This window comes from Anomalospiza imberbis, chromosome 3 (assembly GCF_031753505.1).
Source record: "Anomalospiza imberbis isolate Cuckoo-Finch-1a 21T00152 chromosome 3, ASM3175350v1, whole genome shotgun sequence".
Taxonomy (NCBI): domain Eukaryota; kingdom Metazoa; phylum Chordata; class Aves; order Passeriformes; family Viduidae; genus Anomalospiza; species Anomalospiza imberbis.
In genome coordinates, this window is record NC_089683.1 from 49064897 (window position 1) to 49084005 (window position 19109).

A 19109-nucleotide genomic window follows, 5' to 3' on the forward strand; every position below is an offset into this window, starting at 1 on the left:
CAAGTATTATCAAGCCTGTACCCTTTCACATACCTTCTGAAAAGTTTTGTTCTTCTAAGTGTAAATCCACATGTTCTTCAAGAATCTGAATGTTTGTACAGGTAAGGCTACACATAGGACATTCATACAGCTGTTCACCATTTCCTGTCTCTGAAAAAGAAATGCAGTTTCGTGATTAATGCAATTCCTGTGGTTCTTTGATGGAATCATCCCCTAACTAATACACAATCTAAAACAAATACACAGTGATGAAGTTTGTGTTGCCACTGAAATTCCCCAGTGAAAGGCACCAAATTCTAAACAGCTGTTACTCTCTTCACCACTTAAGAATTTGTATCTAAATACATGAAAATTTTAAGACATATCTTCCTTCTTTCAATTAAGTTTTTCCCCATTTAACTTACGGATCACAATTTGCTATGCTAATATTTGTATCAGGAAATGCTTAGTCTGAAATATCAAACCATTAATAAGATTTGTTCTGCTAACAGAAAAATTTAACATTCATGTAATAACACAGCTGTTGTTGGGCTGAAAGAATAAAAAGTGCTGTCATTCTTATTTTGTTGGTCTTCCCACATCTCCTCAAATAAATGTTATTTCTGCACTTTTAGGATTATTATTGAGGGTATCATGTAGTATAGGTAAAGTTCAAAAGGATTTCTGGAGATCGTCTAGTCCCTGGTAGAATGGTCACATGAAATAGTTTAAGTTACACACAGCTCTTCCCAGTCATTTTTTTGAATAATTCCAAGTATAGACTCTCCACAAACTCCCCAGAGGAATATATTCTAGTGTTTAACCTCTTTTGCAGTAAAAAGAAGCACCCTTGCATTTAAATAGCCTTCCTCTTATTGTGACTTGTGCCCACTGCCTGTTCTGTCACTGGGAACCACAGACAAGTGCCTGACTCCATCTTTACTGCTCTCCTCGAGCCCCTAGGATTTATCTGCACAACCTTCGGTTCACAAGACACAAGAACTGATGTCCCGTGTTAGCAGTTTCTGGAAGGCATTTGTCCCAGCTAAAAGTTTATGACTGGTTGGAGGAAAACTTGGTGGTATTATCATCTAAATTCACCAGAAGCATTTAATGCAACACTGCAAAATACAGTTTTCTGAAACCTGTTAAATACATAAAAAAAACCCCAAAACATCTAATAATAATAATACAACTATAAGTACACACCACAACAATATTTAAAAAGCAGAAATTAGCATGCAGGCAAGTAAATTATTCAAGCTCTGCGTTATTTGCACACATGAAATTAAAATGCTGTTCAATGCAACGACCTGGGGGTGCGGTGGGTGTGTTCTTGGTTTTTGTTTTTTTTTTGTTATAAAAACATTTTAATCCCAGATTATGCAGTATAGTTGACTGTAGTGGCATATTTTGCATCCTAGCCATCATTTCTCTAGTTGGCCAGTACGTGTAGCTTGTTACATCAGAAATGCTAGTCTCCTAAGGGTATTACCTTAGGAGCAGAGATGCCACCTTTAAGTTTCTGAAATAACTACCAGCATTCGGCCAGTTAGTCAAAATAAAATTCTGAGCACGCCCAGAATAAACTACACTACCTAAATACATCACCACTTCCTTTGTTTAACTTTATCCCCCGGCCGGTTCTCCGCTGCCACCTCCAATCCCCGCGGAGAGATCCCTCCCTCCCTCCCTCCCTCCCGCGCCGCCGCTCACCCGTGCCCGGGGCGCCCAGCAGGTGCCCGTGCCGCGCCCTGACGTGCTCCTCCAGCTCCCGCCCCGCCGCCTCCCCGCAGAACGGGCACTCGGGCGGTGCCCCGGGGCGGCGGGAGCCCGGCGGGCCCGGCTCCGGGTGGGCCGTCTCCATGTGCCGCCGGAGCTCGTCGGAGCCCACGGAGGCGGCGCAGAGCGGGCAGCGGGGCTGGCGGCGGCACAGGGACGGGCGCCGCGGGTGCCGCCCGGCCGCCGCCTCGGAGGGCAGCGCCCGGCCGCACGCGTCGCACGGCCCCATGGCGGCGGTGCCGCGGGCGCGGGGCCCGCGGGGCCCTCGCCGCCTTCCCGCCTTCCCGCCCCCGCGCGCGCTTCCCGCTGGGGAGCGCCGTTCCCCGGCCCGGGGCGGGCACGTGCCGCGCAGAGGCTGCTGGGAACGGCGGGCCCCGCCTCCCGGCCAGTGCGGCGCGCGGCGGGGCGGCGTCCGCCATCTTGCTTCAGGGTCTGCCGCCGGTGCGGAGCGCTCCGGAGCGGCGATCTCGCGTTTGGACGGCGCCGGGCGCCGGGCGTGTCCGCCGCGATGGGTAAGGAGGGAAAAGCGCTGAAAGCCGGCGGGTAGGGACAGCAGAGGCTGCACCGCTTGTGGGGCGGGGTGCCCGGTGCAGGCCGGTCTGCCGCTGGCTCCGGCGGAGCGCTGCCCGCATGGCAGCTCGGTCGGGGCTGGGACGGGGTGTCCGCTTCCTCAGGCAAGAGGGCTCTGCCGTCCTCCCCCTTCCCTGCTTTGCTGCTGGTGGAAGGGGCTTTCCACCCGTTCTGCTTGGGACGTGAGTGAAGAGCGCCGCTCCTCGCCGTGTGTAGCCGGGCAGGCTGGGTGGGTGGGTGGGTGTCCGGCCTCTGGGGCTGACAGGCCGGTCAGTCCTGCCGCTCTCGGACTGGTCGGTCCTTGCGGGCTGGGCCGGAGCGAAGCCTGTGGGCAGCGTCCGGCCGGGGAGGGGGCGGGGGGACAGCGAGCCGCCGTGTTTAGTGAGCCTTGGGTAGACAAGAAGGAGGAAAAAAAAAAAAAAGTACTATGATAGGTGTTAGACTATGCACAACAAGTGGATGCAATGCAGGATGTGGTGGGTGGAGGGATTTAATGTTAAAACGGGTGTAGTTTTGTAACACAGAAGTGCAGGCTTGCTTGGATCTAGATGCAGAAGGTGTGAAACCAGGGACTGCCAGTCTTCTTGCCCTTATGATGTCTATATTACAAGCCTTGTGGGGGGGACCCTTCCTTCCAGTTGACCTTCTGTAACTTTTCAGAGGTGGTGGCTGGGTTACTTTGAACCTGCATTTCTCTTGTTCAGTCAATTTCTTGGTCTGACAGTTTCATTGGCACAACTAAATTAGCAAGGCATGAACGATTAAGAAAGGGATGGTGTTCTAGGACTAGATAATCCAGTGGCATTGTTGGGAAAATAAAGTTACATGACTGTTGCTAGAACTTTGCCTTAGACAGTGGCACACGTAGCCTTCTTGTGCAGAGATGTCAGTAGTTTACTTAGGTTCTTGTGAGGCAGATACTTGGGTGAAACAGGCTGCTGAGTCCTTGCAGTGGTGCCTTGGTGTCAGCCTAAGTCTGCAGTCTGTTTTCCTCTCATAGCTTGTGTTTATTGCTTAGTGGTCCTTGGTACTGCTGATTAAAAAAAAAAAAAGCCCAAACAAAAACCCTAAAGCAAATTGTCTCAGCATGGAAGTTGCCAGAGAATTATGCATAGCTCAGGAGCTGTAGTTTGCATGTTTTCTCCTTGTAGAAGAATTCCAGAGTGATAGTTTGTGTGGAGTCTTGGTTTTGACAGTTGTTTCTCAGATGAAGGCTTCAGTTCTAGCTTTAAAAAAGGCACCATGCTATTAACAACCTTTTCCACTCTGTTTGATCGTTCTGGTGGCAGAATCATGAACTATCACTTTTATCTTTCCACAGCTGATATACTTGAAATGACAGTCAGATTTAATCTTCTAAATCCATTAAAAGAACTGATAACTGGAGTGAGACAATAATTTCATTAGTTTAAAATGAAAAAGAGTATGCCTGTCTGGGTGTTACTGATGCTTAAATTGTTTTCCTGCACACAGTTTAGAAGGAAAAGCATAGCCCTTAGATTCTGTTACGTTTGTGAGATAGTGAAAGTAAAGAAACAATGCTATAAGGTATTAAATGAAGCAGTACAGTGAAAGTAAAGGAACAATGCCATAAGGTATTAAATGAAGCGGTAATTACTGCAGGTTTTCTTCTTGGGTTTGTGTTTATTTGTAATACATTTAATGTCATCTCTATGAGAGGAGGAAGGAATTTTTTTTTGCTTGCTTGCTGTCAGAATCAAAATTTAGCAGCATAATGCTAAAAAAAAAAAAAAAAGCTTTTTGTTTTTCAGTTTGCTTGTAAGATGCATAGTTTCTTTTTACAGTCGCTTTTGCCCTTCAATGCTGTATCTGAATCTTGAGATGATCTGTAGTTTAATCTGTGGTTTGGAAATGTCTGTCTAGGCATAGGTTTTCTGTGATTTCCTCATTAAAGATTTTTCTTGATGAACTCGATATTGCAAACAGATGCAGGAATATATAGCAGCTGCTGTAGATATTTTCATTGTACAGGAGATGGCAGGTGTGACCTTTTGGAATAATTTTGTATTTTTTCAATAGACAACATGGCAAGCCCAGGTAAAGATAACTTCAGAATGAAAAGCTACAAGAATAATGCACTTAATCCCCAAGAAATGCGTAGGAGAAGAGAGGAAGAAGGAATCCAGCTTCGGAAACAGAAAAGAGAAGAGCAGGTAAGCATTTTGGTGAGCTGTTCACTGTTCAGTGCCTGTGGAGTTATATTCAGGGGCCTGAAAGGACTTGAGCAGACTCATCCTCTGGAGTGGAATCCGGGAGTGTCAGGTTGAATGTCTGTTTTCTTTACATTTGTGGGAAGCACCAGGCACCTCTCAATTGGATCATAAAAAGATGAACAGAAGCCCTTTTAAGTTACTAGGGCAGACAGAGGAGAGATTTTTAACATCAATCCATAGTCTAGGTTTATACATGTGAGACTAGACCAAAAGAACACTCATATTTCCTGTAAGAATTTGAAACCTTGCTTTCTCTGCTAGAGCTGGAGTCAAAGTTTTGCTGTGTGAAGAGAGAGGATTATTTTCATTTTTTGATATCATGCTTCAAATTGCCTAAGAGCTCTTCTACCCCAACTTAATAAAGTGGCTACCAGTTAGTGTCTCTGAACTATTATGCAAACATTTGTAGTTGATCTCATTGAATTATTAGTGGTTAGAGTATGTGGAACATTGTATTATTTAATACTTTGTCATAGTTCCTCTTCGCAGAATGTTTAGTAGTTTCTTGCCAGGAAGGTAGTTTGTTTTTCTGTTTGGTCTAAAGTGGATGAGTTTGTCTCCCACAACCTGGAGAGTGTCCCAGGTTCTGAGCTAGTCTGCTCTGAGCTGGGAATGCTTACCCTTCTACTGGGAAAGTGGTGAATGGAAAAAGAATTTCAGTTATTTGGGCCAGAGGAGTAAGAGTCAGAAGTGGTGTGGTACTGGAGCACTTAGCTGTGAATAGGTAACTGCATTGCAGTTCCTGCTGAAAGTTTTGTTTACATATTTTGTAGTAAATGCTCCCTAGATAAATTATGAAAATAATGGGTGTTTCCTTTCCCATGCTGACTGTTGCAACCATGAGACTACTGTTATGGTCTGCTTGATCTTATTTTGTTGGAGTGGTGTTTTTCAGCTCTTCCTGACCTGAGAGTGAGTTTATGCGGGACATGAGACTGCTTGTACTCCAGCAGAAATTGTGACTGGTAGAAAGACCAAGCAAGTTTATATTTTTCAACCAAGAACTTGTGTGTCTTTGTTGAGCATTGAGAAAGAATGGCTGGTCTTCCAGAAGTGGAATATTGTTTCTTGTTCCTTTGTGGGTTTAAGTGGAATTAAGCCTCATTTGCATTCAGTATTCTGTAGTTGTTTTGTGTCCAGAATTACACGCAACCCATAAGCACGTTGAACAGGGGAGAGAATGCCTTGATTTAGGTTCCTGTTGAAATAAAGCTGGATGTAAACATGGAGTTGTTCTGCAGTTTTGTACATGTAGAACAGCAGAAACCTAAGTCTGTAGACACCTAGAGGGACAAAACTGTCAGGATTTATAGGTGGTTTGATTATTATGCTTACAGGTGAAATCTTAGTCAATGGACTGAGAGTCTATAATTTCTTTCTAAAGGTACAAATGTAAATATTCTTAGAATTGTTGGTTACACTAGTTGTAAGTGTAGTACTGGAATAAAGATTGAAATTTAGGTTTGCTTTCTAGAAGAGAACAGATCAATGTGGATGTTTTGCTTGTTGCCAGAAAATGAAGAGGCACTCATTGAATGTAGTTTACTAAATACTGCAGTGCTGGTATGTATTCTGAGCATAGGCAGTGTGTGCAGCTAATTGTAAAGTGATTTTTGGACATAGAGAATGTTTAATGTTGCATGGTTCAGAAGTTCACCTCGAAGCTACACTATTTTTTTTCTCTTCTATATTAAAATTTTGTTTCTGGTTTAATCTTTCCTCAGCTGGGTATAAAATACAGGTGCTGCTTAGTAGTCTTCTGTAGAAGGGAGGAATGAAGCACAAACATTGCCTCTGTGCTAGTGATTTTAGCCTATAAACTAAGAAAGGGGAAAGTAGCTTGTACAATACTATTTCTTGCTTAAAAATGCATGCTAATTATAAGGGATAAAAGACTAAAAGCAAAAAGATCCGTATCTTCATTTTCTTGTGGAAAAAAATTATGGATCTTTATAACTAGTAGGAATCTAGTTCTAAATGTCTATCTGAAGTGTTGCTGTGCAGTTTCTAAAGATACAGGTATGACAGTTTTTCTCCTTTATGTTATCTAAGCTTTTGTATAGAAGTCCCCTTGTGTGGGTGAATAGGAACGTGAGTAGGTAAAATTCTTTGGTATTGGTGAAAGCATATCTTCAAGTGTATGTCATCAGTACCCACACTCTGGTAACTCCTAATGTCTCCCAAAAATTTCCCCTTTGTTCAGCTGTTTAAACGCCGAAACGTGTCTCTCCCGGGAAATGAAGAATCCATGGTAGAAAGCCCAATTCAAGATCCTGATGTCAGCTCTACTGTTCCTATTCCAGAGGTAAATACTCCGGAGTGTGTTTAGAATGTTACCTATTAGTGTGCATACTACTACACTATAAGAAATCTTCCTTGCATTTTTAGGAAGAAGTTATTACTGTAGATATGGTACAGATGATTTTTTCAGATGATCCTGATCAACAACTCACAGCAACTCAGAAATTCAGAAAATTGCTCTCTAAAGGTAGGTAAACATTGCCTGTTTTTTCTAGTTGCTTCCTTCTGTGTTATTATGATTTATACTTGGAGTCAGTTAACATTTAGTTATGTTTTATTTTGAAATAGATCTTGCAGAAACTTGTAGTTCTGTTTATAAAGAAACTGTGCCAAATCTCTTCTGACCTTATGGTTAAATACAGAAATCTTCATTATTTCAACGTTAAGTCTTTCAAAGTGAAAAACAAGGATGTTTTTGATTGAGGTGTCCAGGGCAGTGACTAACTCTGCACTAACATACTTTGAGTAATTGTTGCAGTGATTCAGCTTCTCACTCCCATTCTCTCCTCGAGGGGAAAAAAATTACATGGGTGGCAAAGAAGAGTTGTAACTTGTTTTTGTTGGAGCTGTAAAGCATGCTATTTTAAGGTGATGCTGGTATGTTTATAGCATGATAGGTAAGGGTGTGCTTGGTCTTTTAAAATAGTATGCAGTAACCATAATTGCTCTTCCACCAACCTGAGCTGTTGGTGGAAGGTGCAGTGTTTTGGGATGAGTTACTAACATGCAAATGGATAATAGCATGTGTTACTGTTATTATATGCAGCAGGGTGTTTATTACATTGTATCACTTCATAGAAACGATCCTGCAAGTGAAAAGTTTGTAACTCCTTTTGAAAAGAAAAGGAGTGAATGAAAATATGATAAGATCTACAGATCATGTTCATGGCTTTTGTCATAATGAAAAAGTATTTTATTTGGTCTTTTAACAGAAATATGTTTGTTTTTATTCCCTAGAGCCTAATCCACCTATAGATGAAGTTATTCAAAAACCAGGAGTAGTACAAAGATTTGTGAAATTTCTAGAAAGGAGTGAAAATTACACTCTACAAGTGAGTTCAGCTTGCACTGATTGAGGGTTTCAAATGGGATTAGAAACCTTCCAAAAGAGCTTTGGAAGGCGCATGTTTTTTTGTTTGTTGGGGGTTTTGAGTAACCAAATATAATTTTTCACCACTGAAGCCCTATGTTTTCATTATTGCTGCTAAAAATGTGACTTGACTTTGTGAATTTCATAGTAGTCTTTAGGGTCATGTATTCAGCTGGGCAAAATCTTGGGTGTTGAAAGCAAAAGGTGTTCAAGAGGATTTACAGAGTGGTATATTGAGATCATCAGCAATGATGTGTGAGCAGAATCTGTCTTGTTAAGTGTTGAATATATTGTAGTACTTTTCAGCTGAAATCTTAGAAAAAAAATTACAGGAAACTGACAGGCTTGTTTGAAACCCTTTTCAGATTTTAGATTTTAGAAAATCTTTGAGAAAATGCCTAATTAATGGTAGGAGTAACGAGTTCTGTCTACTCCTCCATGAGAATAGCACTTGGGCCTTGTGGACATTTGTTCTAGAAGAATTAACTTAATATAGAGTAAACAAAAGGTATTTGCAGTAGTTATTTGTCACTCGAAATCTTTTTTTGTTCTGTTACCCAAAACCTAAAAATAATGTAGTTACTCAAAGTTCTTACTAAATAGAGATTTTGTCAATGCCAGGCTTTTTATTGTGTAGAGTACTATAATAATAATTGCATGTCAGTCGAAAGGAAAAAAAGTTGGAAAATTAGCCTCTGAAACTCTTATGTCAAATTTCATGTCAGGATTTTAAGTTTTACTGCTGTGTGGTTTTACATGGTTATGTTTGTGTTCCTCAACAGTTTGAAGCAGCTTGGGCTTTGACAAACATAGCATCTGGAACTTTCTTACACACCAAAGTTGTCATTGAAACTGGAGCTGTTCCCATTTTTATTAAGTTGCTCAGCTCAGAACATGAAGATGTACAGGAGCAGGTAACTGTCTTCTTGAGGGGTTTTATAACTACTTAAAATTCAGTTATGAATGTCTCTTTTGGGGTCTGTGGGGTTAGAGAGGCTTTGAGCCACATTTACCTACTAGCTAGTTGATCTGCTTCCAGGAAGATAAAAATTTACTGTCACTATTTTTTCCCATCATGGATTTTTTTTTCTATTCTATTCTGTAATATTTGCTGTAAAAAGTATAGATTATCTGTAAAAGTTATTTGCAAGCATGTATAAATTCACTTGGATGCTTTGCTTTTTAAGGCAGTGTGGGCTCTTGGGAACATTGCTGGTGATAATGCAGAATGCAGAGATTTTGTTTTGAACTGTGGAATATTGCCACCTCTCTTAGAGTAAGTATTGTAAATATATTGTACGTGTACAGATAAATGAAAACTTCAACTTAGAATTTACTTGAAAAAAATGTAAGCATTTTTCTAAATCGAAAATCGTAATGATATAATAAGAAGCAATTTAATGTTTTTGATTACATGAGCTTCATGCATATCTTTAATTAATTAGTTCATGACTGGAAGCTTTTCAGTGTTTGCAAAAGGAGAGAAGCGTTACTTCACAGATACGAATTTTCGGTATTGTGCCAACTCTGTGTTGTCAGATTTCTGAATGTATGGGGTGGGAGACATAATTTAATTCCCAGTTGTATTTGTATGGTTCCATCTGCCTAGGCAATAGGCTGTATTCTCCACTTTTGTTCAGTAGCCCCAAGCTCTAGTCTTCCAATTTATCTGTTTGTTTGCTGAGATGAGCTGACAGAGAAGTTGTTACATGAGCTGTGTTCCACTAGAAGATTTCTCTTCACTGGGAATATCATTCCAGCATTTGCTATGTGCTTATTACCATAGTATTTTCATCACAGGGAAAAATTTGCACAACACAAATGTTACTCAGCTTACTACCTCTTAAAGTAATAAAACAACTTAAAACATTTGCAAAATAACTTAGAATAGCAAAGAATACGATTACCTTCACCAAGGGCTTAAAGAATTAAGATTTAACATTTTAGACATTTTGTTGTGTATCTGGAAGTGAACCAGATTTTTCAGGTGTTGAATCATTTATGTTCTATTTGGCAAAAACAGAAGTAATGTGAAGGTTTTTTTACAAGAACTTCCAAGTTACAGCTTTTCATGGAACTGTTTTTATTATTATTTAATCGCATTCTCTGAATGAAAACATCAAAGTTTGTTCCATGCAGGGTTGCATCTACTAGCCTCTTCTAAAGAACCTCAGAAAGGTTTAGTTGAATGATTTTTCATATAAGCAGTTGTTTACTCTGTATGCATGTACGTGATTTGGGGATGAGAGATCCCAAAATTATGTTAAATAATCTCAGATTCCGTTGATTTTAAGAACATAGTTGCAGCATGTAAGATATGACAATAAATGAATTTAAACTAAATAATAGAATTTCTCTTCCTTATGTGATGCTTTTTTGGTAACAATAGCCAGAAAATTATCTAAATTTTAATAAGAAATTACTTTTTATCTGATTGTTGTTTCTCACAGATTGTTAACAAATTCAAATCGTCTTACAACAACTAGAAATGCAGTCTGGGCACTCTCAAATCTTTGTAGAGGAAAGAACCCACCTCCAGACTTCAGTAAGGTATAATAAAGTAGTAATTTTGAGAAATCAGAAAGCTAAAGAATATTTATGTTTGTAATATTTTATAATAAACAGAATCTTTGAATCTGGATATAGATATACCTTTTATGTTTTTAATGTCATCACATAGTTTTGCCCATCTGTTGTACCTTTGAAAAATTATCTTCTTTGGCACCGATTGCAATAAAATCATATCACTTAAAAACTTGAGACTATAGTCTGATGCAGGTAGTCATACACTGGTGTGAAGTGATGGACAAATTATACATTCAGCACTAAACCATGTGGGGCTGTATTTTCTCCAGAACTTTTGTAGAGAATGTCAGGTATAGTTGAAGCTTTCTCAAATTTTTTTTTTTTTTGCTGTATGATTGTGAGTGCACGCTGCATGAATAAAATTTTGAATTTACTGCTCTGTCAGATGCATTTAAATCAGATTATGATGACAGAGAGAGCCTATATGCTCTCCCTTTTTTTTTTTTTTTTCTTCTCTCTAGTATGTGGCTGTAAAGACTATAGAGACTAGTTGGAGTTTTAACTTATTTTCAGGATGAAATTCATTTCTGGTAAGGTTAATGACTTTAAAAAAGATTAACACTGGATATTCCAGAAGAGACTGAGTTTAAACGATCATTAAAATTAATCTGGAGAGAGTTTTACCTCATGAGTTAGTAATTACTGCCTAGTAGTTATTACTACTTATTAATTATTGAAGAAATATTAGCAAGAAGGGGGATTTTCTGATGTCAGTTAATTGATCGCTTCACAATGACTCTGTCTAACCTGTATCCTTTACTAGTGTTTTGTTCCGGTAGTGAAAAAACAAGATTTTTTGCTATTTGAATACAAAACCTTACAGGAAATGGATTCCCTATAGGCAGCTGCTAATAAGAATAAGTCCTCTGCTTCTTGCCCTTTGCAACAGCAGCAGTTGGACATGTAATAGAGAATGAATTTGCATAACCCATGTAAGGTAAAGAATTAAGTTCTATAAAGAATATAAATTTCCCAGGCTGTACAGCAGACATGCTGTAACCTGTCATGTTCCAAATGGTGCTAAGATGGTCTAGTTCATTTGGCTCTGTTACAGTTACAGAGATTAAGGCCAGAGGGTACAGCAGCAGTGAGAACTGAAATGAGACATTGCTTGTTTCACTGGTTCAGTGAATGTTGGGTGCTGTGTGAGTTACCCTAGTTTGGTTATTACAAATAACTGCCACTACTCCTACAAAGCCAGCAAGAAAACCTCCCAAAACCTTTATTACTTTGAGTTTCTGCTCCCTGAATGATTAAAAAAGCATCAGTAATTCCTGTAAAAGCAGATGGTTTTTGTTTAAGCTGAACAGTTATATACTTAATACAGTATCTCTAAATAAATAGGCTGTGAATCAGAATTTACCAATTTGCTGGATTGAATTGGATATCTGGTTTAATCAGAAAGTGTTCCACCTGGGTCCTCATTCATTAATGACCTTATGTACCTGAGCAGTAAATAGTTTTGCACATATATGCCTTTACAGAGTGTTCTCTGAAACTTGAAAAGTATGGGACACCTAATTTTATGCAATATTTTTCTTTAACCTAGGTTGCTCCTTGCTTAAATGTTTTATCAAGACTGTTGTTTAGCAGTGACCCGGATGTATTAGCAGATGCTTGCTGGGCCCTCTCTTACCTTTCAGATGGTCCCAATGATAAAATTCAAGCTGTTATTGATTCTGGAGTGTGTCGGAGATTGGTAGAGCTGCTTATGTAAGTCTTCTCACCAAATAAATGTCTTATAGTACTGTTAATAAGAAATTTGAGCTGTGTTTTCTCACCTGATGTCTTAATTTATTTTTGTGAAAAGTGATGAACATGAATTCAATCTGAAATCTTTTAAGCTGCTTGCTAGGCTCCTGCAATTGTTCCTGACATTGAGAGTGAAAAAAGCTTTTTCCAAAGTATTCCGTTATATTCCATAGAATTTAATGTCGGATTTCATATGATTGAAGGAATAAAAGGGCAAAGACTGAAGACCAGTGTTGAATTTTAAATTATTTTTGTTGGTTTTTTTGGGTTTTTTGGTTGGGATTTTTTGTTGTTGTTTGTGTGGTTGGTTTTTTTTCGTTTTTTAGTTTCACTGTTGTACTTTCCTTTCTAGGACATATAATTGCTTTACAGACAGTTCTTGGACTCGGTGAAGTCCAGAGGCTGGCTAGAGCCATTTTTAAACTGTTCCAGTATATTTGGGTGTGGGTTATTATTTTCCTGGAAAGGGAGATTAAATCCCTGTGTTCACATGGGACTGCAGAGTAGGTCTGGGATAGTAGTTCCCAGCACAGACAGCTCAGCACACTTCCCCTTGAAAAGCTTGTTTGTATAGCTGTCAGGACAGGGAATATTGCTTTCTCTTCCCTTAGAAACTCTAGGACTACTGTGTCATTTCCTTCCCCACAAATCAGGCAGCTGAATATGGACTTCATGTGCTGGCTTCTAGGATTATTAACTCATAAAAGGGGTAATTCTGCTTACAAAACATACTAAGCTTTAGTATACACCTCATAAAAGCCCCTGTGTTGCTGTGTCTATTGAATGGCACATGTTCCAGTATCGTATTTAATAATACTTGAGCTGGGCAAAATGGATCTGCTGAGCAGATTGCTCTAAGTTGTGGTGTTCCATAGAGGCGCTCGGTCTTTGAATCAGCAGTTCAGTTGTGGGGTTGTAGTAGACAAATTTGGCTAAACAGGCAAAGTGCAATAAGTAATACACTGTTTTTGATAACTAAATACTTAGCACCTGAAGTAAACCCTTGTTTGCTGAAAATGCAGAATTATTCTTCTAACACTTAATAATATCAAGCAATATAATATTTGTCTCCAGGCATAATGATTACAAGGTGGTATCCCCTGCATTAAGAGCAGTTGGAAATATTGTTACTGGGGATGATATCCAAACACAGGTAAGACTAGTTGATTTAAGAAAAATAATTTAGCAAAACAGAATTTTGTAAAAAACTTTGACAAAATACATGTCCAGTGCGGGTATCTGCATACATCACTAAAAGAGGCTTTCTAGATATCTATGCTGTTGATTTGATAGTTTAGGCTCTTATTTTAAGCATTATGTTATTGCAAGAATGAACATTTTTTTTACAGCATTGTGTGTAGTGGAATGCTTTGTTTATGTATAGTACTTTGTTGCTTTTTTTTGGTTTTTTTTCCTTTCCTTTCAGGGGGTTCAGTTACTTATTATGGGTCCCCTTTTTCAAGACTTAAAGACAGTAAAGGTTTTCACTTCTAAGCTATGCTTATACTTGATTTGTCCATGAACTTGTATGTGATAGTCTTACTGATGTAATTTATTCTAAATATATATTTTATTAATTTTAGGCAATGGCATTGATTTTGAAGCAATGCAGGAAATAGGAAGACAGGTCCTACTTTAAAAATAATTCTCTCTAAAAGGCTGACAGTACTAGTATGAAAACATAAGGAAAAATGTTACTTCCATAATTTGTGAGCTGTAGAGAAAAGGATATTGCTAAGGAATTAAATAGAAACCCTTATCTCTTAAAACAATAACAAATAACTATATAAGTTAGATGTGCACTTGTCATATTTTAGCCTTAAGCAGCCTTCCTTAATTTTGCTATTATCAGTCTTTTGTTCTGAACTTAATTGAAGGCAGATTCTTACAAATTGCTGGATTGTCTGATCACACACTACAGCACTGAACACTTTAGTTTTGCAGGATATGACACTTCATATAATATAAATGTGTTGCAAGGTCTTTTGAAGTCCTCTGTAAAAGGCTTTTATATTTATATGTGTATGTATATGTATATTGCACAAGGCTATATGTATATATAGTACAACCCAGTTTTCAATTTTTAAATTATTTTAGGTGATTCTAAACTGCTCTGCATTACCGTGTCTCTTGCACTTGCTTAGTAGTCCCAAGGAATCTATCAGAAAAGAAGCATGCTGGACTGTTTCTAATATAACTGCAGGAAACAGGGCTCAGATTCAGGTAAAGCCTGACAATTTGTTACTTGGCTGGTTTTGTTTTCATTTTACTATTTTAATTGATTTTCCTTCACAAGATGTAAATGGATACTGCACTGACTCTGTATTATTTGTTTTAGTTCTAACTGTCTATAAATTTCCCTAACCTAAATGGTTTGTTCTAAACTTTGAGATATTATTTTAAATAGAAATAGCTGTCACAATTTGTACTACAAATTTGTCCAGTGAAAAGTGAACTAGTTTGTAAATGGTGAATATTTTGCTTCTATAAAAGCCTGACATGTCATCAACACTGAATTGTATTCTTGTGGAAACTACTGCATCCTGAGTATTGTTCCAGGTGACTGGAGCTATCTGAAAAAAGGTTCTGATGAAAAAAAATGAAAATTCTGAATCAGAATATGTATTCCAAAATTATTTTCCCCCTTCTGTTTCAATCAGAGATGAAATGTTACTTCCTGATGTAACTTAAAACATGTAATAAAGTTTCCAATTACAGACACAGTCTCTTGATGGAGACCACAGACCTCAATAAAATGGAAAATTTTATTCTGAGGCTTGAGCTTCAGTTGAAAAACTCAGAATGTGCTGTATGATTTTTAAGTAGGCCAATCCAGTAAGTTGGGCTCTGCCCACCAGAAACAGAGAAATAAAAAACCCAAGATTTTCTGATGGCCATTGCAGTGCAATGTTGGAATAGTTCTAAATTTCACTTTAGCATTTCTAGTTTGTATTACATCATCTGAACAAAATATTCTTTGTTTTGATATTAGCAGGCATCACTAATTCTTGTAGTTAAGGCTATAAGTGTCTGAAATATTTATTAGTGGTTGTAAAATGTTACAATTTAATCTCCTAGGCAGTTATAGATGCAAATATTTTTCCAATATTGATTGAAATTCTCCAAAAAGCTGAATTTCGCACCAGAAAAGAGGCAGCCTGGGCCATAACTAATGCAACGTCAGGAGGAACCCCTGAACAGATCAGGTAAGTTTGTGTGTTTTACTATTTTCTCTGCTTAAGGATTTTCTGTAGGGCATTTGGATTTCTGCATTTGAATCTTGACAATCATAGCAACAAAATTCTAAACGTAGCCTCATTTCCTTGAAACTCTATCTTGAAAATGTAGAAATTCAGAAAAATCAAAGAAGTACATGCAACAAACTTAATAAAAAATTAGTACTTTTTTCAGGAGTGTTGCACCTAAAGGGTGCAACAGGCTTATCTTCTACTGCTGATGTTACATTGTCAAACACAATTGAAACAGGTGATGAACAGTTTCAGTGTTTGAAAATGGAAAACTGGAGAGATTCTTTAGAAAACTTGTGCAGTGGGATTGTATACTTGGGCACAGACTTCAGGGATTTTAGTTATTTCTTCATGTATTTTAACTTCACTATCAGTATTATTTTAAAGCACATATCTAAACTCCTTGCTCAGAACTGAATTTGATTAAACTTCTACTATCAGTAGCTATTTATATGCTGCAAAGACAGAATTGCAAGAATAAAATACCCTCTGGTTTCTCTGAATACTGTAGAATAATGATCACTTTGAATTATTTGATAATTTGATTTAAAAATTACTGTATTATTTGGAAGCCAGATCAGAAAGTGATGTGATAACTTTTCCAGCATATTGGGGGACAACCTGTTGCAAGAAATATGTTCTTATTTATTTATAATGTAACTAATCCTGAATTTCTTATATCCACTAAGTGTTATCGGAGGGATAACAGGGCTAACAAAGGAAAGTGTCTTGTTTTCTTGAATTTGTTTTAATTGCTTGTATAATGTAACATTTCAAAATCTAGCATTTTAAAAACAAATTTTAATTCAGGATCTTCAAATAGTAGATGTGTATATAATACCATAACAATGGCTCCTCATCAACAATACATTTATATTATTGGTGTCATGAAGTTTTAGTCCTTCTAATGTCCTCAGGGTACTACTGCCTAACTGCAGGATAGTTTTTAATCACTGAATTAAACTGTATTTAGACAAACATTGCTGTCATCATTTTACTTACATGGTAGAAGCAAGGACACAGGTTATAAATTGTGAAAGTTCATACACAATTTTTCTCAAAATTGTGAAAAGGAGTGCGATACTCAGAATCCCAGTATTTTTGTCTTTGTATTTAGAGTTACATCCTTCTCTTTATAGTAGGTGATGCTAATATCTTAATGGACTGCTAGTGTAGACTGTGTTAGCACAGAACAGTGCCCAGTATTCTTACATGTATCTACTGTGCTTACTTGATATTTTTACCACTAGAAAATTTCAACTGCCTGCAAAAAAAACTTCCTGCTAAAATGTTTTTTCTTATATTCAGTTAAACCCACATGAAGATGGTAGGTAAATAGACTACAGATTTCACACTCCGATTAGGAATACACAAATTTATTTTGTTTTATTAGGATAAGTTGTAATGTTTATTTCATTTTGGGCTACGTTTCTCTTTGTATTGTTGCGTGTTTTAGAAATTCTGGTTTTTCAGCCACTTTTTTTTTAGCAGAAGTATTAATAGCAGTACCTGGTATGTCAGAATAAATGTGCTGGATTATCAGTTCTTTTCCCCTTCCTCTGTTTTTTTTAGGTATTTGGTAGCACTAGGTTGTACTAAGCCTCTTTGTGACCTCCTGACTGTGATGGATTCAAAAATAGTACAGGTGGCTTTAAATGGACTTGAAAATATTCTACGTCTTGGAGAACAAGAGTCGAAGCAAAATGGAATTGGCATTAATCCTTATTGTGCCCTCATAGAGGAAGCCTATGGTAAGAACACACTTGTAAAACCACATACCTGAACTCCCTAATTCTAGGCTAATCCAGGTAAAAACAAAACCACTGAGTCATTTTGAAATTTGCAGGTAAGTTTTAATCTAAGAATTACTCCAAGCAGAAGTAGACATAAAGTATCACAGAGTAAGTAATGTAACATTTAGGGGAAAGTGGTTAAATGCAGAAAACATCTGGGTGTTTGTCTGTGGTCAGTTTAAATGTCCCTCTAGAGAAGCATTCTCAGAAGGGTTTAACACAGGTGTCCCAGTCTATTGGAACCATGCTTTGCCATTTATCAGCCATTCCTAAATACAGTTTTTAATACTTTAATACATAGTCCTGTCTGCTACAGTTTCATTACCAACAGGGATGTAAGATTTTTTTTTAATGTTTTTTTAATTGATCCTAAAGCTTGATCACTTTTTAATATAGTAAATATCAGTAACAGCAAAATCAACTTCAGGTCATAAAACTAAATAAGTTTTTATTTTTGCAAGTTTTATGTTTAGTCTTTTATAAAAATTCTTGAATTAAACCTCTATATAAAGGCATTTTAATTTGTGGAATTTCATGACTGGATTCTTTTACAATTGGCTTATAATGAAACTGGCATTCCTTATGGAGAATTGCCTTTTTTGTAGCTCTGACAAAACAAAATTGTCAGACATTTGTATTTCAGAAACTGCTAGTAACTAATAGAACTCTAGTTCTAATTGACCACATTGCATCTGATTAGATGGTACTAACTTTCCTGTAAAGCAGTCTTTACAGCTGAATTCCCTGTTATAGAGTTCACTTTTTTTAAATCAAGTGCATGCTTGAAGAACTTAGCAATTAAATGCATAAGAGGAGTAAGTACTGAAGACTTTAATGGAATTTATTGTATTACAGATTTTCTGTCCATTCATAATTTTAGGTATTGACTCTCTAGGTTCTCTTCTTTCCTTTAGCACTTAAGCATAGGCTGCTGTAGCTGTAGAGTATAAATTCAAGTAAGGAAAACAGCTGATTATATCACCCTCATTGCTTTGGCCTCTGCAGTCACTAGACAGGTTCATTTGAGCTCCTTCTAATCCAACGTAAGTGGAAACAAAATTACCTTAAAAAGCTAAACAGGGATTTTATATTAACCTGACTGCCTAGCACTTAACCTCTGCTCCTTTTGCTGAATTATGTCCTTTACTTGCAAAATGGTAAGCTTTCCAAAAGGTAGTATCTTTAAATCTTACAGTTCAATTCAAAAAAAGATACTAGACTGTGCCCAGTGACAACTCCATGAGTGGAGATAGAATTTAGAGTTGGGGAAGACTTAAGTGTAGAAGAACAGAAATTAGGATATTAGTTTAATTGAAATGCTTCTAGCATAGTTTTAAAAGTAGTTTGGACAGCAGAAAATGAAGACTAGAAATACATGGGTTGAGACATTAAGAACCAGTGATACCAGATTAATTGAGGTGAATTTGGATTGCATCTTTTTGTCTTAAGAAGTGCTGCTATACTATAAGCTGCTTCCATTTGAATTCATCATTCATTTAAGCAACTATATATTTGAATTTTTTTTTTTTTTTATTTAGGACTTGATAAAATTGAATTTCTTCAGAGGCATGAAAACCAAGAGATCTACCAAAAGGCTTTTGAACTCATAGAACATTATTTTGGTGTCGAAGAAGAGGACTCTAGTATTGCACCTCAGGTGGATGAAAGTCAGCAGCAGTTTGTGTTTCAACAGCAGGAGGCACCAATGGAGGGGTTTCAGCTCTAAACTACTGAAGTGAATATAAGCATAAAATTTAAACACTTGTATGGTGTG

At 37.7% G+C, this 19109-nt stretch overlaps 2 protein-coding genes across 3 annotated transcripts in view; one reads left to right on the forward strand and one right to left on the reverse strand.

Annotated features, from left to right (window-relative positions):
- Positions 1 to 2027, reverse strand: part of ZUP1 (zinc finger containing ubiquitin peptidase 1) — a 10281-nt gene extending 8254 nt beyond the window's left edge. Inside the window, exons 1-2 of one of the 2 annotated variants that reach the window (XM_068184306.1) lie at positions 1696 to 2027; positions 34 to 150 (exon numbers count right to left, since the gene is read on the reverse strand). In XM_068184306.1, the coding sequence (XP_068040407.1) occupies positions 34 to 150; positions 1696 to 1990 (412 nt within the window). In that variant the 5' untranslated portion in view covers positions 1991 to 2027. The remainder of the gene's footprint in view (positions 1 to 33; positions 151 to 1695) is intronic. The other variant, XM_068184305.1, reaches the window with a different exon arrangement.
- Positions 2028 to 2119: 92 nt separating this feature from the next.
- Positions 2120 to 19094, forward strand: KPNA5 (karyopherin subunit alpha 5). The gene is made up of 14 exons (XM_068184308.1): positions 2120 to 2273; positions 4372 to 4505; positions 6769 to 6870; positions 6954 to 7053; positions 7824 to 7918; positions 8739 to 8870; positions 9144 to 9232; positions 10407 to 10506; positions 12092 to 12255; positions 13369 to 13447; positions 14392 to 14517; positions 15373 to 15500; positions 17115 to 17293; positions 18874 to 19094. The coding sequence occupies exons 1-14, from the start codon at positions 2270 to 2272 to the stop codon at positions 19059 to 19061; spliced, it is 1620 nt and encodes a 539-aa protein (XP_068040409.1). The 5' UTR covers positions 2120 to 2269; the 3' UTR covers positions 19062 to 19094.
- Positions 19095 to 19109: the final 15 nt, after the last annotated feature.

What these genes read in the sequence shown, in the direction of transcription:
- KPNA5 (XM_068184308.1), top strand. An exon ending in GGGATGATATCCAAACACAG is followed by an intron (nt 13,448 to 14,391) that starts GTAAGACTAGTT and finishes AAATTATTTTAG; the next exon opens with GTGATTCTAAACTGCTCTGC. An exon ending in CCTCATAGAGGAAGCCTATG is followed by an intron (nt 17,294 to 18,873) that starts GTAAGAACACAC and finishes TTTTTTATTTAG; the next exon opens with GACTTGATAAAATTGAATTT.